At 39.8% G+C, this 23,181-nt stretch overlaps 1 protein-coding gene and 1 long non-coding RNA gene across 2 annotated transcripts in view; one reads left to right on the top strand and one right to left on the bottom strand.

The window, feature by feature from the left end:
* The window catches only part of tmtopsb (teleost multiple tissue opsin b), a 35,317-nt gene extending 21,496 nt beyond the window's left edge, over positions 1-13,821 (top strand). Inside the window, exons 3-4 of the mRNA XM_038731667.1 lie at positions 4,642-4,875; positions 12,651-13,821. Of these exons, the coding sequence (XP_038587595.1) occupies positions 4,642-4,875; positions 12,651-12,947 (531 nt within the window). The 3' untranslated portion in view covers positions 12,948-13,821. The remainder of the gene's footprint in view (positions 1-4,641; positions 4,876-12,650) is intronic.
* A 5,275-nt stretch (positions 13,822-19,096) lies between these two features.
* Positions 19,097-21,091, bottom strand: LOC119912455. Its single transcript, XR_005446158.1, has 2 exons — positions 19,998-21,091; positions 19,097-19,901 (listed from the first exon to the last, which is right to left on the bottom strand). It is a non-coding gene; the product is annotated as an uncharacterized LOC119912455 (long non-coding RNA).
* Between the last annotated feature and the right edge of the window lie 2,090 nt (positions 21,092-23,181).

The following is a 23,181-nucleotide window of genomic DNA, read 5'->3' as shown; positions in this document are numbered from 1 at the left end:
TTCTAATTATCTCGCCCTATTTATGAATATTTAAGAGTCTCTTAATGCAATATTTATGTTTGCTGAAGAGGATGTGATTGTTTGGGTTTCAATGTAAATGATTATTTGCAGCTCCTGAAAAATCAGGTTCAATTTTGTTGTTGTTGTTGTAGAGATCTCTCTGTCTTATCTATTGAATGATGGATTGATTGTGTGTCTCTCTGCTCTCACTCGGGTGTTTGGTTATAACAAGCATTTGTTTCTAGCAGAAGCAGATAATGGCGACTCATTCTGGGAATGCGTCGCTTAAATTAGTGTTGCTGCAGTGTAGGACAGCCGTCTGCAAAGTTAAAGCTACTCCATCTCCCAAAGAGTGTCGCCGTTCTAGACAGCATGATTAAAGAACTATGGCTGGGGAAGCTGTGATTCATGCCCCTCTCCACCACCAGCAGGGAGAATTGTGCCAATGACTTTATTGATAAGTCTTGAAGATTTTAATTTACCAATTGTAGTTTTAATTTTAAAAGTCTAATCTCAATACACAGACATGATACACACTTTTGCAATCAGCAGGATCTGCACTTTACAAATATTGTGATATCACCAGTGTCTATTGTAGATAAACTTCTGTGAAGCCGCATCAAAATCATGAAAAGGCATTTATTATAACTTCAGTAAGCTGGTTTCACAAATATATTTTAGGCTTGACTGTAGTGTTAGACCATCTTATTTTTGCACTAATTAATTGCAAATTAGTAATAATAATAATGTTTTAAGCCTAAATAGTAAACCACACAGGCTAAATTATAATAATAATAATAATTTTATTTATAGAGTGCTTTCAATCAAAGTGCTTTACAAAAACAATAAAATTAAAATACAAACAGCATAATTAAATTTAAATTGAAACACTGAAAAGTACACCTATTCAGATAGATAAACGAACATTTAGGACTCATACGCAGCAGTGAATAAGTAGGTCTTAAGCTCTGATTTAAAAACCTCAATTGAACATGCCAGCCTAATATCTGCTGGAAGACTGTTCCATAGTGTTGGAGCACGAAAAACAAAAATGCTCGCTCACCAGCCGTTTTCTTCCTAACCTTTGGTACAGTCAGATGTCCTGTCCCGTGGGAGCTATACGTATGTATTTAGATGATACAGTCAGAATATGTGCTGCAGCAATCTGGACCATCTGCAGACCTCGCAAACTTTTCTTAGGCAGCCCAGAGAACAGTACATTACAATAGTCCAGCCTAGATGTAACAAAGGCACGAATAAGGGTCTCAGCATCTTTAAGTGGCAACATTGATCTAATCTTTGCAATTCTTTGGAGATGAACGAAGGCTACTTTTTTCACCTCTTTAATATGTAAATCAAATGAAAGTGATCGATCAAAAACAACCACGAGATTCTTTACACTCTCCTTGCAATGAATGACCAAATCATCAATGGATAGAGTAAAACTGTCATACAAATTACCTAATATAGCTGGTCCAATAGCTATCATCTCAGTTTTTGCTGAGTTGAGTAGCAAGAAATTTGCTGATAACCATCTTCTCACAGCAGCCAAGCAAGTCGATAATTTAACTGAATCAGATGCATTTCCTGCAATAATTGGCATATATATTTGTAAATCATCAGCATAGCAATGAAAAGCAATCCCAAAAGAACGAGTGATCTGTCCCAAAGGCTCTAAGTATAACGAAAACAACTGTGGACCAAGGACTGACCCCTGTGGAACCCCATGCTGAAGTGGGGAAGGGTCGGAAAATGTGTTATTATAAAACACACATTGAGATCTTAAGATAAGGTAAGATCTCAACCACTTAAGCACCTGGCCAGAGATGCCAAAGTATTTCTCGATTCTGTCCTAAAGAATCCAGTGATCCACAGTATCAAAAGCTGTGCTAAGATCCAACAACAAAAGGACAGATGTTAAGTCTGATTCAGCAGCCAGTAACAGATTGTTTACCACCTTTGTGAGTGCAATTTCAGTAGAATGTTTTGCTCGAAAAGCAGACTGCAGCGGCTCAAAAAGATTATTAGATAACAGATATTTTAAAACCTGATTTGAGACCACTTTCTCAAATACTTTAGATAAGAAGGCCAAATTAGAAACAGGTCTATAATTTTCCAACGACTTTATATCCAGATTTGGTTTCTTCAATAATGGTTTAACCACTGCAGATTTGAAGCAAGCTGTAAAATCTCCAGTGGAGAGCAAAAGGTTTAAAACAGCTAAAACATACAATCCTAGTGTTGGCCATAGTTCTTTAACAATCTAGGCAGGCAAGGGATCCAGAGAGCAAGTAGTTCCTCTTGCAGTCACAACATTTTTAGTTAACTCAGCCAAAGAAATCGGCTCAAACTCAGAGTGGCCCTGTCCTGTAGAAAATGGTCCTGTGATAGCGCAGTCTAATCCCCCAACATCTCACAACTATCCTAGTTCGGATGTCCTCAACTCTCTCATAAAAATAAATCATAAAATTATGTGCTGACAAATTTGTACTATTTACTGGCTGCTGACACTATGTAAGTCTATCAACAGTCTCAAATAAAAGTCTAGGATTATGCTTATTATTCATAATGCACCATCCCAGCTCTCCTGCAGGTCTGTTCTGCCTTGAAACTTTATGCTACTAATAGTTATTTGTGTTGGTACACTCTTCCCAGCAACATGTTTCCCAGTAAATTTTCTGCTGAAGTAAAGAGAGCTGAGCGGTTGATTTGATACAGTTACTGCATCAGCAATGTTTTAAGACAGTTTAATTTACCCAGAATCCGTAGCAGATTAGTCCAATTTAAAGTACTTTCTTTTTCCACAGCTCCCTGACTCTCTCATCTTAGATTTTCAAATTATATTTCCCTGTTTATGAATATTTAAGAGTTTCTTAATGCAATATTTATGTTGGCTGAAGAGGATGTGATTGTTTGGGCTTCAATGTAAATGATTATTTGCAGCTCCTAGAAAATGAAAAATGTAACTGGTTCAGTTTTCAGAATATTTAGCAGATTAGTCTAATTTAAAGTAGTGAAGAACTGTGGAACAGATTCATTTAGACCACTTTTTGAAGTCTTACTATTAGTTTGATCTAAGGAAAGTCAAAATCTATCTGTGAAACCATATTTTTTCATAATAATCATGTTTGAATATATAACTGTCTCACTGATTACTTGATGGAACAAAAACAGAACAATAACTTGAGAAGGCAAACATATTATGTCCTTGAACTAATATCAAATGAAGGTAAATCTCTCAACCACTGGCTCTTTCACAAACCTTCCCATTTACTTTTGACTATAGATTTTCACTCATGTGATATGTTAAATCTCAGTTGTATCAATGGGGAGTATATCAATAAATACAAACTTTTGGAAGACAGCTGTCACCGTGGATTCTGATAGACGTCTTGCTTGCTTCTCTCCAAACATGTTTTGGGTGCAGGTCAAATCAAATAACTTTGGGAAAACATTGATGTTTAGAGACACAGATTCTGTGAGGATGTCTGTCATGAAAAGACTGTATGAGGAAAATGAAGTAAAGAAGACGCTATCATATTTTACATGGGATAAAACGGCCAGCTATTATTATTTGGATCTGGTTATTTTTTTAATATTAAGTAGTCTGATTGTGGCATAAGTCATTGTCGCATGGATTCGTTGGCCACTTCTACTCAGCCCTAACTGATTTGAAACAGTCCAAAATATGTCAGACCCTCCAGGTGAAGGTGTAGATGAAGGGGAGTAGGAAGAGCCTTTACATTCTTGGGAATAGTGAGGAGTTTTCTTGTTGGTTCCCTTATTATTATTTACAGTCTGCTTCTGTTGGATGTTAGAGGAGCTGCATCTTCAGGCAGCTCAGCATTGTCATTTAACTGTGGCAGGCAGGCAGAGAGACGTAAATGTCCTACTGATACACAGTGGAAATGAACAACAGACAGTTAAAGCACCTTGATCCTTGAAGCCAGTGTGGGGAAAAATCTGACATTTTGAGGCGTCGTAATGTTGTAATAATTTCTGGAAATAGTCATTATGAGACCAAAGTGTTTAGTAAGTATAAAGTAATGAATATTTAAATGTCAAGTGATAATACAAACTGACCCAGTCTTCACCAGAGGCCCCACGATACAATATTATCACAATACTAATGTCACGATACAATGTTATTGCAAATTTAAACATATTGCAATATATTGCTATTTATTTAACTTTTTTCCAATTTCAAATTGTGTCCCCAAAGGAAAACTCTTTTTCTAGTGGACTGAAAAAGCAACTGATTTTATTATTATAGTACCAAAAAGTAAACTTTTTATATAAAACAATTGATATAATAAACGATCGATACTTGATGTTCGTGTATCAATACAATATTGCCATGGAAAATATCGCAATGCTGTGCTGTATAGATTTTTTCCCCCTCACCTAGTAAACATATGTGTTCCACCAACATATGATAAGTGTAGGATGCAGGCTGTCCCCTTCTGCTGGCAGGTGTTTTTGGGTAGTAATGTACATAAACGGGCCCCAGGTCAGTGACAGAGAAGAGGTAGAATTTCTACCATCTGCTGAAAGGGTACCAACAATGTTTTTTTCTTTTCTTCTCACCTGGTTTGTTTTTTAGTCACAGCAATCGACCAATAAAGTTTTTTCCTCTCGCAGGTCCGCAATGTGAGAACAGTTGTGACCCGCCGCAGAGAGCAGCGTGTGCTGGTGATGGTTGTTACCATGGTGGTGTGCTACCTGGTCTGCTGGCTGCCTTACGGAGTGGCAGCTCTTCTCGCGACCTTCGGCCCCCGTGACCTTTTGACTCCGGAGGCGAGCATCACGCCGTCGCTGCTGGCCAAGGTCTCCACTGTCGTCAACCCATTTATCTACGTATTCATGAACAAACAGGTGAGGCGTTCACTGTCACTGTATCTCTCTTGAGTTATCTCTTGTCTTGTCGGTTCATCCATCTTAACTGACGGTTCCTTCTTCCGCTGCCGTCCTGCTGTATCTGTCCGTGTGTCTTCTGCCTATTTGCCTATATAGCATTCTGGGATAGAAAAAAGTAGCTTCTGTGTATAAAATGTTATACACAGAAGCTCCAGTTGGACTGAATCCTATCTAGCTGCTGTCTGATGATTAAAATCATTTGTGTTCTAATCAATTTGCTAACCAATTGCCTTTGTGAGCTTGGAGCTGGGACTACAGACATTACATCATATGTGAGTGTGAGAAACAACACTAAAAACACCAGCCAAACATGATGAACAAACACTAAGTGATAGGTGTGCTTTGAGTGAGAAGATTTTATAACCTTGTTGATCCGGTTTCAGCTCACGTTTAGCGACTCTTATAACTATCACTCACCTCTTCCTTTTGCTTTTCTATGCAAACTGCAGCATGGATTAACAATTGACGGTTTCTCTTTTGTTACAGTCATACACAATTTTTGCTGAAGTTTGAGTACATGAATTTGACTCTAGCGATAGTCCACCTGTGGTCTGAGTATTGTCTTCTGTACTTGTTCAATATGCTCCTTTCTGAATGTCAAAACAAAAAAAAAACCTCTATGAATGTTGGTTGTTAGGTGTGAGGTGTAGGGTTGGGTTTCAAAAGCTGGTTTCATTGTGGATCACAATCAAATTTCATGTTAGCACCTGGATCTGCTAAGCTTTGACCTTCAAGAAAGTCTTTAACCTCTCTTTGCCGTTTTTCTTTTTTTTAGCAATGAGTCGTCTTCAAAATGTTCAATGGCCGCCGCATTTGCTGTTTGAAATGGACGTTGTCAGCATCTATAATCTGCTGTAGCTATTAAATGTTTATTCAATAGGTTACTCACCCAAAGGCCAACAAAATGTAGGCTGAATATTGTCAAGTTGCTCATCATTGGTTTGAGAAAGAAACACAACTACACAATCACAGGTGGAATAGCTCTAGTTAAGTTTTTTAAAAACTGAACTGAAATGGATTAAAAAAGAGTTGGATGTGTTAGGATTTCAAACCGGACCCAACCCTGGTGGATTCTCCTGTGTTTGCAAGTTTCTATTGTCTTACTGTGACATCCCAGATGTTCCCAGGTTAAGGGTGAATCTGCTGTCATATTTTCCCTCTTCTCTGGGGTATTTATGCGCATTCCTTTAACTCCCATATTTAGCATTTGCAGGTACTTATTTCATAAATCATAAATTGTTAATAATACACTATAATGTAAGCAGATATACTGTAAGTGTTTATTAATGTAACTGAAAACAACACTAGGCACCCACAAGTGCCGTAAAAACAGATAATGATTGACAATATAGTAAAACACAGTTATAATAATATAAAGTCTTCTTAAGAGAAGTTGAATTAATAAATGTTAATTAACAACTACATTATAAACCATTTATTAAATGTTTACATATAAATGCTAAATGGGGGGATTAAAGTAAAGTGTTACCTGGGTGAATTAATAACCTAAACTATACTGCTGTAGGTCATAACCAGCTGTTCTGTGTCTAACAACAGGACGTGTCTAATTATCTGCTCGGCTTTATTTAGGCCAAGAATCGAACACCCAGGCCAGTAATTTATATGAGATTCACACCCAGGGGAGGTTAATGTAGGTGCGAGCTGGCTCGTCAGAACACACACTCCCACATCCAGCTATAAACACACATGCGAACACATACACGCAAAAAGACAGAAGTGCCATATTACTACTATGTTGACAGCATCAACACATGCCACCAACCCACCCCACTCTTTGTGAGGTTGTGATACACAGCAATGACATCTCAGGACACAACATAGAAAGAAAAAGGACTGAAATTAAATGAAAAGAGGAAGTAATCTGCTTGATGCTTCTTTCCTTCCTAATTGACGGCAGAGCAAACTTCAAGGTGCTTTGTGCAGCATTTAACCATCAATAAATCATTACCACAGTCATTAGTAGATTAGTCTGCTAACTACTAACAGACATGAGCATCACAGAGAGGACGGTTCCAGCGTGACTGCTCACTGCTTTTGGGTGTTTTGACAAGCATCTTTTTTGTTTGTTTTTGTAATCCCTCTGCAAGAATGATTCTCACTTTTTTATTCCTGCACAGTTCCAACTTTTTGTAAGTTATCTCTTTTTCCTTGCTCTTTACAACAAAACACACCAATAAACAGCCAGAGTCATGCAATGGATGATGTACTATAATGAATTATCAGTACAAAAGAAGAACTACTGCATTTGAAAATATCTGCATCTTTGGTTAAAAAAGTGAAATCTTGCATTCATAAAAACACAAGGTAGGTAGTTAGGTACAGGTTTGAAAGTTTCAGTTTGAAAAAGTCGATCACAGAGCTTAAACAGCAGGTGGAGGCCAAAGGTTACTCTGTTGAGAAAACACATTTTACAATCTGCAGCATAAATTAATATCTGCATCTAAGTGGCTTCTTCTTTATGGCAATTCCGGCCAAGGCTCATGGGTGTTGTAGTAAGTGATTAGGAGGGAAGCAAAATCGAAAGATGAAAGATGAAAGAAAAGGTGAGAAAAAGGATGATGGGAACATAAGGAAAGGAAGTAAAGAAAACACAAACGAAAGAAAGAAAAGGCAAGGAAGGAGGGATGGGAACATAAGGCTATGAAGAAATAAAAGAAGAAAGAAAGAAAGAAAGAAAGCAACGAGAAGATAGAGAGTAAGGACGGAACACTGAGTGTCAGAACAACAGGAGCAAGAAACAGAAGTAAAGGAAAAAGAACTGATTAAAAAAGGAATAAAGAACAGAAAATGTCAGTAAAAGTGGGAATGAAAGAAAAAAAGGAATAAAGATGAATGAGAGGCAGAGAAAGGTGAACGATGAAAGGGAAAGGAGCGGGACGATTACAGGAAGTTCTTTTTCATCTCAAGGTAACATAGCTTTCATTAGCATGTGATGTTACTATCAGGTGACCTTTCCTTCTTCTCTCACACATTCACACCAACACACACACACACACACACACACACTCTTTTATCTGTCTCTGTCTCTTTTTATCTGCTTCTACCTCAGCCCTGTCTCTCAGGTTTGATTTTCTGTCTCTCTGTCATTTTTGAGCTTGGAAGACATTTAACTTTCTTTGATGACTGACTTATCACGTTCTGTCTGGTAGTGCTGTAGGGGAACTTTACAGTTGCATGTGTGCGATGATTAAGCTACTAACTGAACTTTCAGGGCCACGGATGAACACACAGGAGGCCGCACTGTGTGGCGCTTTCAGTCTTCAGTTCCTCCCAGCCCATAACTACGGCAGCAGTGTGTTGAGGCGAGTTGAAGACTTAAAGCGCTGTGCAGATTCATGCCGCGGACCTGAGCTGTCATTGTGAGAATCACACCTTGGCAGGTGTTTTTGCAAAAGAGGCCACTGCTGAGGTCTTTCTGTGAATGTATTTTCTATTTCACCCAATCTTTTGATGTTTCTGTTTAATAAAAAAAATGTTACACAGGGTTCAAACTAATTTCAGAAGTTTCGGAAAAATAAAATATGAATCAATGCGTGTTTTCAGTAGCTGCCAGGATTAGTACGATTAGTGCGAGCAGGAAAGATTATGGCTAACCCCTCCAACCCAGGACACAAACTCTTCAAAACACTCCCCGCTGGCAGGAGACTGCGGTCCATCAGGACCAAAACCTCACGCCACAAGAACAGCTTCTTCCCGTGTCTGTGCAGGTTCTCAGTCATCCAGGTCATAGTTAAAATTTGATTTGATTTGAAATCTTTATTTTGAACATGCAAGAGAAAGTATACCAAAAATGATAATAAAAATAATGAAATAAAACAATGGACAATTGAACGTTTCGTCCCTCTTCCAAGAGACTTCTTCAGTTCTGAAATGACTTGTAGGGAAACTCAACTATTTAAGCTCTAACGTGTGACCTCTTGGACTCAGGTGAAGATGCCAGCGATGGTCGTTGGTTGTCGATGCCAGACTTGGCCACAGATGGGTGTAACGACCATAACGTCGTTACAACAGCCAGGATAACTAACGGACGATGATCTTAGCAAACGACTCCAAAGGGGTTAAAGAGCTGAGTTTCCCTACTAGTCATTCCAGAACTGAAGAAGTCTCTTGGATGAGGGATGAAACGTCTTCTAGTATCTTCAACCAAGTCCAGTTGGCTTTAACCTTCTTTGGATAGCTTCTTCCCGTCTGCAGCTGGACTCATCAGTGAGGTCCGGACTCTCATCCCCCCCCGTAGACGCCACACATTACATTAATCTTAAAAACATCTTTAGTTTAGTTCTCATTCTCATACAATACGCATGGTTATTTACCCACTGTAGTTTGTATTGGTTGTGAAGTTTATTGTCTATTTGTTGTTTGTATTGTATGTACGTGATGCAGAGCTTAAACAACATACTGTACCGAAAACAAATTCCACCAGCATTTTTGTGTGGCTAATCAAATCCCTTGCATGTGAAAACCAAATAAACGTGATTGTGATTCTATATTCAAGAGGACATGACAAAACTCAGTGGTGGAAAGTAATGAAGTACATTTACAGTCTTTTAGTACAATTTTAAGGTACTTGCACTTTACTTGACTACTTCCATTTACTTCTACTGCACACATTTACATAACAGCTATCGTTACGTTTGCAGATTCCGATTATTGATACGAAATAGAATAAGCCAATAAATGATGATGTATTATTATAAATTAAGCTCCACAGCCGTATATAACGCAGCCCGACCTGTACCAGCTGCAACGTTTAAGTGATGCTTTTACATTAATGCACCAATAATTACAATACACTGATTAAATATACATTATTCTGCATGCTGAGTACTTTTACTTCTGGTAATTTAAGTGTTTTTTGATGCAAATACTTCTTTTACTTAAGTAACATGTTGAATGCAGGACTTTTACTTATTTTACGCTATTATTTTAGCTACACTGTGGTATTACTGTGTTTGCTTAAGTAAATATTCTGAATACATCTTTGCACCCAGGGACAAGGATCTATAACACTAAAACCCTTTAAAACACTGGTAGGTAGTTGCCACCTCAGATGACGTTCTCATGCAGAATACTTTTCATCTGATACAGCATGTTTTTTTTCAGCCGCTGCGGTGACAGAGATGGTATTGACATGAAACAAGAGTGCTTTTTCTTACTGGGACTGGGATCACTTCGGTTATGTACACCCTTGATACCTCTTATGGTTGGGGCTTTCTGGTGGAGTGAAGGCATGTAGCAGTGAGTGGCTGAATGACATAAAAGCTTTGTCTACAGTAAAAGAAGAAGCAGCTATGTGTAGTCGTCTCTTTTCTGATATACAATTTTTTTCTCTTCGGCAAAACCAAAGAGATATTTTTTATATCCTGACTAAAAACTGTACATAAAAAAAGATGGTCGCTGAATAAAGTTTTTCTACGATTGCACACACACGTATTACATGTCCATTAACCTTGCAGACACAAACACACATATTGAGAATGGCAGGTGAGGTTTTGGTCACTTCTCAGCCTTAAGATCCCAAGCTGTGCCTGACTTGGTTAGGTTTAAGCGCCAAAACTACCGGGGTAGGTTTAAGAAAACATCATGGTTTGGGTTTTAATAACTACATTACTTAAGTGACTTAACGTACGTAAAACCAATTAATGTTGACTTTTTGTTTCAAACGGGAAACGACCACCTGGGTGAAAGTCTGGCCCACCGTCCTCCCCAAATCACCTCATTACTCTGATTTTCCCGTTTTTCATATCCTACACCCAGTGTTGTGACGTGACTATTACATGTGATTTAATTACGTAATTCAATTACTAAATAAATGTAACTGTAAGTTTAGTGCTGTTCTGATGCTTGTGATAGGTTCTCGTGTTTGATGCCTCTCAAGATGTCTTTTGAAAACAGTTGAAAACATTCATTAGAAATTTTAAAAAGTTATTCAAAAAGTTAATAGATAGATAGTTAGTAAATTAAATGTAATAAGTTACATTACTTTGCTAAAGTAAATTTTAAAAAATTTTAAATAGGATGAATTGTAATCAATAACCTACTACATTTCCAAAGCAACCTTCCCAACAATGCCTACGCCTTCTTTTAGTGTTCGAATATGAAGCTACAGGGCTTCCCCCAGTGCGCTGAACTATGACGCCAAGTGGTCTTGACCATGCGTTCATATGTGACGACTTGGGAGTGAGAGCAGGTTGCTCATGACGTCACTTTGTCCTCCTCTTCCTTCTGTTTTTTTTGTTTTTTTTCCTTTTTTTTCTCCTTCATCCTCCTCAGACATTAATTTCTCCTTCACACCTCTCAACCCGCCCCCCACCCCACTTAACACATCAACCCCTTTTTGTTTCCCCACAGGTTTTGCTTTTAAACCAACATCCTTTTTTTTTTTCTTCCCCAAGCACAGCGCTCCAGTAGATTAACAGGCTGGGATTTGAGACACTAGAAGATTTAAAAGGGGAGTGCTACTTTTAAGAAGTGCATAATTTCCTCGGGTAACACAAATTAATTGGCTCATATATGAGGACTTGTCAACCAACTGCTTAAGTATCTTAGTTCAAAAAGCTGCACAAACTGGTCTCATTTGTCATATCAATCACTGGATGTCACTTTTTTTAAAGGGTGGAAACACGCTGGAGGAAACTACTTCTTATGATCGTCTAATACCATGTACTGAAGTGTCATGTTTTATGCAGCACGCCTGTTTGATCTGCGGCGCCCTGGGGAAATGTAGTAGACTTTAAGTATACGTGTGCAACCAGAGAGTATACTAAGTACACTACGTTTATCCAGGGGAGCACGCTGCCTGCTGGACTCCCAACATGGAGGAAAGAAGAAGGATGAGCTGCAGATAAAGAACTTTATTACTTGTACATATCATAATCATTATCAGAACCAAAACGCCCCTTTTCAAATCTTTATTATTTTTTTTATTTAATGTATTTTATTAAATTTTATCACTTTTTAAAATATTTCTTGCATCCTAAAGAGTCATTTTGGTATTTTTAAAACCTGGGCCCTATTTTCACATATTTTCAAAATAATAGAAAATAGGTCAAAATGACTAGTAGGCACAAAAAGTTTTGGAAACGAGGGAGAGGAGTTTGTTGTGTACGTAGAGGAACTGTTAGCAAGACTTTATTTCCTAATGGTGCTCCGACACAACAAACTTCTCTCTCCAACTCTGATTCACATTTCCATCATCGTCTTCCCGCAACAACTCACCTCTCACAAGATTTCAGACCAAGAACTGTCCTTGAGCGAGACTTTTTAAAACTAAGGGTGTCACCGGGAGTCACTTGGATGGATCCTTTCCATGATATTGTCAGACACCATGGTGTAACAGTCTGAGCCTGTTGGTGGCAAAAAGAAACACTTTCTGTGGGCGTAATTTTAGACAGGCCCCAAAGGAACACGCTGCAGTGGCTGAAGTCATCTGCTGCACGGACCCCAAAATATTTGTACCTACTAGTCATTTTGATTCCAAAATATGTGTAAATAGGGCCCAGGTTTAAAAATATAAATGATCCTGAAACAGATTTTATCCTGTTTTTGAATGCTTTTCTTCGCTTATGTAACACATTTCGAATTGCCTGTGTGTTTGAAATGGGCTTTACTATTAGTCCCATTATCATTACTGTTACTATTGTATACAGTGAAGTATTATTACTACACTCTTAATAATGACAGTAATCTTGTATGTGTCTTTGTATGTGTAGTTCTACAGGTGTTTCAGGGCATTCCTTAGGTGCTCCACCCCGGAGCGAGGCTCCAGCTTAAAGACATTTTCACGGCCGACCAGGACGATCCGCACCGTCCGCCAGGAGAGGGAACACCACGTGTCTGCTCCCGCACCCTCTTCAGCCCTGCCCACACCCGACTCCATCCACGACTCTACACCAGGTGCCAATCACGTTGCTCCATTGCCATTGAAGCGAGACTGTGCCACTTCCCAGAAGACTGCTGCTAACAACCCCAAACCCAAACTGATCCTGGTGGCTCACTACAGGGAATAAAAACAGAGAAACAACAACAGATGATGGTTTACAGAAAAGAGGAGGAGCGACGAGGAGGGCGCCGGTCCCCAATTAAGAAACAAATCCTCTTAATAGTATGCTAGAAGAAGAGTGAGCGCAAAGTGAGCTCAGTGGGAGTCTTAACCACAAGATGGGACATTTTAATCCCAGAACAGGTTGCTCTGTGAAGTTGGCAAACAGGGACAGACACAAAATGCCAGTCTCATTCTGCTTACCAGAGGCACTGTACACAAAGAAGGAGACTAGGGCTAAGCATAGTGCATCATGTTGAGATTACAGACAAAAACCCCCACATAAATAGGCTGAGGTGTCTTTGTTACGTAACTAAATGATGTTCTTTCTTAATCTGAGAAATTATTCAGGATCAATTGTGGGAAAGCAAAGCTCTCTTTGGAGATTTCATTAAAGGGTTTGGGTTTTTTTATTTTTATTTATTTATTTGTTTTGTTTTTTTGGTAAACGGGGCAATGAGGTATTTTGTCATGTGTTGCTTCCGTTAGCAGGATTATTCTTTTAGATAGTTGAAGAAGGGGGTAAGCAGTTTTTTTCCTGACCCCATTTCCATGCCTGATATTTGAGGATTTGATACAGAGTATTAAAGATTTGGTGAACAATTTTATGCAATTTAGAACTGAGGAGGTTTCTATTATGCCTGTGTTTACACTGTGCTGCGTGTAGGCCCTCTGTCATTGATGCTGGGACTGTTAAGGAAGCCATTAAAGGGACTTTTCACCATGTAAAGAGATTTTGAGATGTCTTGATGTTTCAACTGTTTCTCTATGTTTAGTGGAAACCTGTTTTTGTGTTGTCTCTTAATGTATTTTCCTTTGCTTATGTTAAATTAAATCAAGTCACAAACACATGTGAATGTCTCAGTCTTTTTCTATTTACTTCACCCAAAGTTTGTGTCAGAGTGTGTCTTCCTTCAGAAACTGGAGCTCCGTGTCAGTTTCCCCTCATTCTCTTTCCGCTTAGTCATATTCGCATGCGTTGATTAATCCATGAAATATTAACACAGACATTATTTACAGGGAGAGAAGCAGATTAACGTTCTAAATTACAGCCTTCGTCTCAGTGAGAAACAAACAGCAAATGGCACATTAGAGAAGAATATAACAGCTGACTGTGAATGAGTAATGAGGCTGCAAACACACACACACACACACACACACACACAGGCATAAAGTCAATAATGCGTGTCTTGCTGTACATCTGGGCAGCTGCTCAGCATAAACATTTAGTCATAGAGTTTGGGTGTTTATCTTTTGAGTATTCAAGTCCCATAGGCTTTTGTTTGTAAGTTTGTAGTTTGCTCCTTGTTTGCAGATGCTGTAGTAAACTTGAGTTCAAGTTTTCACAGCAGAAAAAGTTTCAAATGAATAATTTCAAACCACTGCTGCTGCATAATCCACTTCTACTCTCTTAATCAGTATGCTCAGGAGAGTCCAAAAAAACTAGTAGATTTTCCATTAGTAAGAAGACCTGTTCTGTCCTAGCGCTCCCATTGGCTGGCAGCCCTCGTGCATAACCTTTGGAGACCAACAAATGAGTGCTCCACCATTCTGAGTAGACAAAAGTTCATGTAACTGGACAACTCGAGACGGTTGTATGATTGTAGAGATGAAGTGCATTGGCTGACAACAATATATCCACTCTGTTTAAGTTTAATTACCTTTAATGGCGGGCTTTAGCTGACAAGAGGCCCGAGCATTTTCTTGGTATTATTAAGCACCAAGTAGGATACATCAGAGCTTTCCAGTCATAAGTACGACTTGAATGTTGACACTATTTACAATCATTTATTTGGGGGGGGGGGCATTTTATGGCTTTATTATGCGGCAGTACACAGATTACAAGAAATGAGAGAGATATGTGCAGCAAAGTTCAGTACAGTGGGTACGGAAAGTATTCAGACCCCTTTAAATTTTTCACTCTTTGTTTCATTGCAGCCAGTTTCCAAAAATCAAAAAAGTTCATTTTATTTCTCAGTAATGTACACTCAGCACCCCATCTTTACAGAAAAAAACAGAAATGTAGAAATTTTTGCAAATATATTAAAAAAGAAAAACTGAAATATCACATGGTCATAAGTATTCAGACCCTTTGCCGTGACACTCATATTTAACTCAGGTGCTGTCTGTTTCTTCTGATCATCCTTGAGATGGTTCTACACCTTCATTTGAGTCCAGCAGTGTTTGATTATACTGATTGGACTTGATTAGGAAAGCCACACACCTGTCTATATAAGACCTTACACCTCACAGTGCATGTCAGAGCAAATGAGAATCATGAGGTCAAAGGAACTGCCTGAAGAGCTCAGAGACAGAATTGTGGCAAGGCACAGATCTGGCCAAGGTTACAAAAAAATTTCTGCTGCACTTAAGGTTCCTAAGAGCACAGTGGCCTCCATAATCCTCAAATGGAAGACGTTTGGGACGACCAGAACCCTTCCTAGAGCTGGCCGTCCGGCCAAACTGAGCTATCGGGGGAGAAGAGCCTTGGTGAGAGAGGTAAAGAAGAACCCAAAGGTCACTGTGGCTGAGCTCCAGAGATGCAGTCGGGAGATGGGAGAAAGTTGTAGTAAGTCAACCATCACTGCAGCAATCCACCAGTTGGGGCTTTATGGCAGAGTGGCCCGACGGAAGCCTCTCCTCAGTGCAAGACACATGAAAGCCCGCATGGAGTTTGCTAAAAAACACCTGAAGGACTCCAAGATGGTGATAAATAAGATCCTCTGGTCTGATGAGACCAAGATAGAACTTTTTGGCCTTAATTCTAAGCGGTATGTGTGGAGAAAACCAGGCACTGCTCATCACCTGTCCAATACAGTCTCAACAGTGAAGCATGGTGGTGGCAGCATCATGCTGTGGGGGTGTTTTTCAGCTGCAGGGACAGGACGACTGGTTGCAATCGAGGGAAAGATGAATGCGGCCAAGTACAGGGATATCCTGGACGAAAACCTTTTCCAGAGTGCTCTGGACCTCAGACTGGGCTGAAGGTTTACCTTCCAACAAGACAATGACCCTAAGCACACCGCTAAAATAACGAAGGAGTGGCCTCACAACAACTCCGTGGCTGTTCTTGAATGGCCCAGCCAGAGCCCTGACTTAAACCCAATTGAGCATCTCTGGAGAGACCTGAAAATGGCTGTCCACCAACGTTTACCATCCAACCTGACAGAACTGGAGAGAAACTTGTTGCATCTTTCCCAAAACGACTCATGGCTGTATTAGATCAAAAGGGTGCTTCTACTAAATACATGTGATATTTCAGTTTTTCTTTTTTAATAAATTTGCAAAAATTTCTACATTTCTGTTTTTTTTTCTGTCAAGATGGGGTGCTGAGTGTACATTACTGAGAAATAAAATGAACTTTTTTGATTTTTGGAAAATGGCTGCAATGAAACAAAGAGTGAAAAATTTAAAGGGGTCTGAATACTTTCCGTACCCACTGTACTTGAACCTGGGATATTGCCGTTCATTGTCGGTGTCTCTCAACTCCTGAGGCATTTTCCTCGTCCATTTTCCTGCACTGCTGCTAAAAACTCAAGGGGCCGCATTGGTGGGGCTGTGCTGGTGATCCAGTTTCTAAGTCTGCTCTAAATATTGTTGGTTTTTACATTTTTGTTGGCTGAAATAATTGGTTATGGTTAAAATAATTAGGTAAAAGTAATGGATAAACAGAACGTTAAGCTTCACTAAAAGTGGTGGGAGTATGGTTGCTGACCACACCACTTCAATTGTATAAACTGTAAAAACTTTTATAATCAATAGTGTGATACATTTCTTACATGATAGGTGGGATCGATGAAGGGGTACGTGAGTTGTGGGGTAGCTTAAACTAAAAGGTTGGGAATTATCCTGTCCAGTTTGAGAACAACAGTAGAAACCAAACAAAAGCAGTTCTTTTGCTGTGCTCGCAGCCTTCTCCGAGTTTGTTGCTCTACAAATAATGCTCTTATATATGTATTTGTGAAAAATCTATGAGAAACTGAAGTTTATAGATCTTGTTTTGGCTTTTTGATAAAAATTAGACAACTCTGAGGGCAGATAAAATAGAGTTGACATTGAATTTGATCACTGAGACAAATTTCTTATCTTGTGGAGGCTCATCTATAAGTCTTATAGAACTTAATCAGTGCAGTGAGAGAGAAAAACTACTGAAATAGTAGTAAGTATGAAAAAATGGTTAAAATCTCACATTGATGTTAAATTCAGCTCAGTTGTGTCAAGGAGAAATAGGCTGGACAAAGAAGAAATCTTCCTCTGAGACCCTTTACAGTTTTTTCCAACTGTTTACACATGTTTTCAAAACTATGTCTCATTTTTTAAAAACTTTCCCCAAACTGCTCACAAAAAATGCAAAATGCCTCAAATGTCCTTCAAAATGAAACACTGCATTCAAAGTGCCATAAACACATCCTAAAATGAGGCATTGGCATCATATGGCAAATCTAAATCTAAAGCTATTTTGTTTGCAATTCCATACAATGATCTAGAGTGAAAGTAATCTGCTAAGAGGTGCTGAAAAGTACACTGTAAATATCAATATCAATGGAACTGATAAATGTATTTGGCAAAACATTACTGTTGTAACAGTAGTACAGTATTGTATACAGTAGCATAAAAAACCTAGACATATGTAAACCCCCCCAAAAAGTGGCCACAATACTTCATCCACATTACAAGCATCCTCAATGTCCCCACATGCTTCCTCCATTGCCTGGAGAAGAAGCATGTGGGCATAGGGTGGCGACTTTCCAGCGCCAGGCTGAGAAATTCCTCTATGGGATTTAGAAACGGTGAATTTGGGTAGGTACACAACTAAAACTGTGGATGGGTGGCAAACCAGTTTTGGACCAGAACAGCCCAGTGAAAACTGACATTGTCTCATATAACAAAAAATCTAGCAGGGTCCGGATTTGGATCTGTAAGAAGCATGGTGTGAATTGCATCCAGAAAAGTAAGCATATGGGCGGTGTTGTAAGGACCCAGTCTAGCATGGTGATGGAGGACACCGTTCTGAGTGATGGCAGCACACATAGTTATATTTCCCCCACATTGTCCAGGGACATTGATAATTGCCCTCTGTCCTATTACATTTCTTCCCCTGTGTCTGGATTTGGTATGGTTGAAGCAGACTTCATCCACATAAATATATTCTTGGCGAATTGCACTGGCATCCATCTCCAATACTCTCTGTAACAGACAAAAGAATATACAGATCAGTAAACATGGTATGTGTCTGAAGGACTGGAAGTAGTGTTGCATACATACGTCCTAAAAGTCACGTCACAGATTCTTGACTCTGTTAGAGTTTCTCTCAAATGGCACCTTGTACAGTTGTTTCATTGTCACTTGATGCCTTTGGAGGATGCGTTGTATGGTTGACAGGCCTACAGCATGGATGTTGTTTGATATGGTTTCATTATTCAAGATATGATCTCTTATATCTCGAATCCGAATTTCATTGTTGGCCAAAGCCAAATTTATAATTGCTGTTTCTTGTACATCTGTAAACATGCGTCCTCGTCCTCCATGATTTCTTTGCCTTTCCACACTCTAGACAATTCATAACTGTATAACTGCGCAGTATATTTACTGTAAAACATGTACAAAATATTGTTACAGCATGATAACCAGCCTTACTGTAATTATTCAATGCAGTGCATAAATGGATGGCTTAGAGCTGCAAATGTCTTTGCAGTACTATGTATTTTCCAGTACAATGTTGATGTAATGCTGAAGTAATCATTAAATAGATGCATGCCTCTTCTCATTTCTGAAGGTTTGAATTATGGACGGCACTTCCAATTGCTAACACGTAATTTTGCAAAATAGTTTGGTTTTATCAAAATACTTAACACAATTCACAAAACCACACACCCAAACTGCAAAATACCTCATATATCCTGTAAAATGAAGCATTAAACTACACATAGCATTATCAAAATAAAACTTTTGCATGAAATGGCACACACTTCATTCATATTACCAGATTTTTGCCTAACCAGCTACACACTGTTGGGCATAATGAAAAGCACTCCCATCTTTAGTATGCTTTGCCATAATATTAAAATATGTATCAGATTGGTCACATGCACAGAAATATTTGCAGATACACACACATGCTGTTGAAACTTTATTTTATTTTTCACTACAGTAAACAAGTCAGTGCAGCATATGCACAGCAGATATATTTACATGGGACTGAACAAAAATATTCTTACAAAAAAAAAGAAAAAAAAAGAGGCAAGAAAAATAATTAGGCAGCATCTTGCCGCACAGCCTGGTCTGGCCACAGCGCCTCGTCAACCTCACAGGCAATATCTTCCCTTGCCAGACATCGAGGGAAGAAGCGCCTTGAGTGCCTTAACCATCCCTGATTTGCACCCACATCAATCTCATCACATGCCTCTTCCATGGCCTGCACAAGAGGCATGCGCACAAAGGGCTGCCGGTTGTATACCTTCTACCGCCATGCCCAAAAGAACTCTTCTATGGGGTTCAGAAATGGTGAGTATGGTGGGAGGTATAACACGAGAAATGTTGGGTGGTCAGCAAACCAGTTTTGGACTGGGGCTGCACGATGAAAGCTCACGTTGTCCCATACTACAACGTACCGGTTTCTTTGATGGTCTGCATCATTCATACGCTCTGGTGGTATGAGAATGTTGTGAAGTCTGTCCAGAAATGTGAGAATATGGGCTGTGTTGTATGGTCCAAGGTTGGCATGACGGTGGAGGACACCATGCATACTGGAGGTGGCAGCTCACATTGTGATGTTCCCACCGCGTTGGCCAGGAACATCTGTAAAGGCTCTGTGGCCAATGACGTTTCTCCCCCTTCTTCTGGTCTTTGCTAGGTTGAACCCAGCCTCATCTATAAAGATGAACTCATGTGGGATTGCATGAGCATCCATTTCCAGTACTCCCTGAAAACAAAGAACAAAATTCAGTCAATATGGTGTTATCCAGTACACTGGGAAACAATGTTGCGTGTAGTGTACTGCAGTCAATATAGTACTTACATCCACATATGCTCGTCTGACCTCTTTGTTTCTTTGAGAGTTTCTCTCTCTGCTCTGATTTCATTTGAAAGTGTTTGCCTTCTCTGGCCATGAACTCCTCTACCTGCTCTACCCCTACCTCTCACTCTTCCTCCCCCTCTTATTCTCAACCTCCCTCTTCCTCTTCCTCTCTCTGCACCGTCTTCCATTGTTGTTGCAAAATAAAAGGTGCTCACCTGTGGTCTTTTCATAGTGCTTACATCCTGATTGAAGTGTTAACAATTAACCATTGAGATGTTTGGCCAGGTGGCACATGTAATTGGCCAATTAGCTCATGTAGTATCATTTTGAATGGTAGTGTTTTGAAATGGCAAACGTGACTTTATGTCAGATTGTTGTGTCTTATGCAGAGAACTGTGTTCAGTGCATTTAAAAAGTGGCATTTTGAAATGCAAAATGTGTGTAAAGCAGAAAATGTGTTTAGACCTTTGGAGACTTGCTCTCTGTGTGTCCGTTTAAATAATTGTGCTGTGCATGTCATTTTAGTGTGTTAGCAATTGGAAAAAACTTGGGAGCAAGATGGCGCCTGTAACTGGCAGAGCCGCGGCTCGTTTCCTGCTGTGTAAATTATTAATGCTCTGTTTCTCAGTGTACGTGATCATCTCAGCCTGCATAACAGATGGATGTGTTCTGGCTGTATGGACTTATGACCGGGACTCTTTGTTTCACATCAGAGAGTCGATGGAGGTCCTGTTTGATAATTACGACAGGTTCAAACAGGCATTTCCTCCTCCATTTGCTATCGATCCTGACTCTCCTGACTACTTGCTACTATACCGGGCTCCGGGTAGGGTCCGTAGGAGATTCAGGAAAAGAGGCTTGCGGTCCGGTGTCCAGGTCAGGCGTAGGCGTGCCGCAGCGCGCGGTGGCTTTGTTGTCTTCGGCCGCCGGGACCGCATTCAGTGCCTGCGGCGGATTCCTCTTCACGATGTGTGCGGCAGCGTAGCTTCGCCGCCGCCTGTTCGGATTTCAACGGGTGTCCTGGATCCTTCACAGCGCTGGAGTGGTGGTCCGAGACTTTCGCCGCAAATGTTTACTTCCGTGTTTGTGCCGGCTCTTTCTAAATGGACCGGCAAAAGACCATGTGACCGCTGGTCGTGCCTGCAACCAATCCCGTTGCAAAGCAGGGACACTGCCTCCGTGACGTTCTCCAAAATGCATTTCGGCCTGTTGAATGCTCGTTCTATTGCGAATAAATCGCATTCATTAAACGATCTTTTCACAAGGGAAGGCCTGGATATTATGTGTTTGTCAGAGACATGGCAGAGAGAGGACGAGCTTATTCATTTAAATGAGCTCTGCCCAGTGGGTTGCTCTGCTATTGGGAGGCCCCGTCCCTCTCGTCGCGGTGGTGGACTGGCTATTGTGCACAAGGATTTCCACAAATGAAATGAAATTTTGCCCCAAAAATTTTCTTCTTTTGAATTGCAGATGGTAAAGGTGGGTTTTTTATCCCCCTTCTACTGTATTCTGGTCTATCGACCTCCAGGCCCTGCTGCTGTCTTTCTAAAGGATTTTAGTGAATTCTTATCCTCTATAATTAAGCTGGAATCTGTCTTAATCCTTGGGGATTTTAATCTTCATGTAGATGACAACTCATCTTGCCCCGCAATGGAATTTTTAACATTGACTGAAACTTTTAATTTTAATCAGCATGTATCTGAGCCCACTCACCAAAAAGGCCATATTTTAGACTTGGTTTTTACACTTGGCCTAGATATATTAAACGTATCTGTAAATGATGTCTATATGAGCGACCATAATATTGTTCTGTTTGATCTTCACTTCAGTTCTGACCCAAAGCTTCCAGTAGTTAGGTCTCAGAGACGTGTTATCACGGCAAATACTGCAGATACTTTCTCTGATTTGTTTGATCCTGCTCTAGTTATGGATTGCCCTGATGTGGATGATTTTGTTCACTGTTTAAACAATCACTGTGAAAAGATTCTGGATCAGGTGGCCCCTGTTAATTCAAACTTGCCTACTCGGGAAAAAATGTGGCCTTGGATTAATGAAGAGATTTTAAAACTTAAGAGAATGTGTCGAAAGACTGAACGCCTGTGGAAATCCACTAGCCTTGAGGTACACAGGCTTTATCTCAGAGAACTTGTGTTGTCCTATAATGTGACGGTTGGAAAAGCCAGATCTGACTATTTCCGTCAACTAATAACATTAAATAAAAAAAATCCTAAAGTGCTGTTTGATACGATCAATACACTTGTTTGCCCTGCTGCCCCAGTTATCCCTGTTTTTTGTGAAGCTGACAGCAATGCTTTTTTGGGTTTTTTCACTAATAAAATTAAAATGATTAAAGATAAAATCCCGTTACATTCGTGTGGTACCACTGCTGTCTTTAAGCCAGTCTCCAGCATGTGGTCCACTTTTAGGACTGTGACGATTTCAGATATTTCTGAATTGGTGACCAGGATGAAGCCATCTTCCTGTTCATCGGATGTCATTCCATTCAGATTATTCAAAAAAGTGTTTGAAGATATTGGCGCTTGTGTAACCAAAATGGTTAACCTCTCGCTGTCTACTGGCGTTTTTCCAGATGCTTTTAAGCATGCTATAGTGGAACCGTTAATAAAAAAGGCAGGTTTGGACCCGTCGGATTTGAATAGTTTTCGGCCTATTTCTAAGCTCCCGTTTTTATCCAAGATCATTGAGAAGGTAGTCTGCGAACAGTTGACATTTTACCTGGATAATAGTAACATCCATGAGCCATTCCAGTCAGGTTTTCGTAAACAACACTCTACCGAAACGGCCTTACTGAAAGTGTCAAATGACATTATGATGTCTGCTGATTCTGGAAAACACACTGTTCTAGTTCTCTTGGATCTGTCTTCCGCCTTTGACACCGTCGACCATCAGGTTTTGCTGGAAAGATTAAGGGATCAAGTAGGGCTGTCAGGGTCAGTTCTGCAGTGGTTCACCTCATATTTATCTGGGCGTAGTTTTAGTGTTACAGCAAACCAAATAAGGTCTGAGTCTGCAGACTTGCTTTGTGGAGTGCCTCAAGGCTCTGTTCTGGGCCCCGTTTTATTTTTGTTGTATTTGATCCCTTTGGGAAAGATCATACAAAGGTTCAATGATGTTTCTTTTCATCTATTTGCTGATGATATCCAACTTTACTGCTGCTTCAAGC

Source organism: Micropterus salmoides, unplaced genomic scaffold (assembly GCF_014851395.1).
Source record: "Micropterus salmoides isolate LMB-PRFRI ecotype aquatic unplaced genomic scaffold, ASM1485139v1 Ms_hic_scaffold_1, whole genome shotgun sequence".
NCBI lineage: Eukaryota > Metazoa > Chordata > Actinopteri > Centrarchiformes > Centrarchidae > Micropterus > Micropterus salmoides.
The sequence above is the reverse complement of the archived record's forward strand: the minus strand, read 5'-3'. Positions and strand labels throughout refer to the sequence as shown.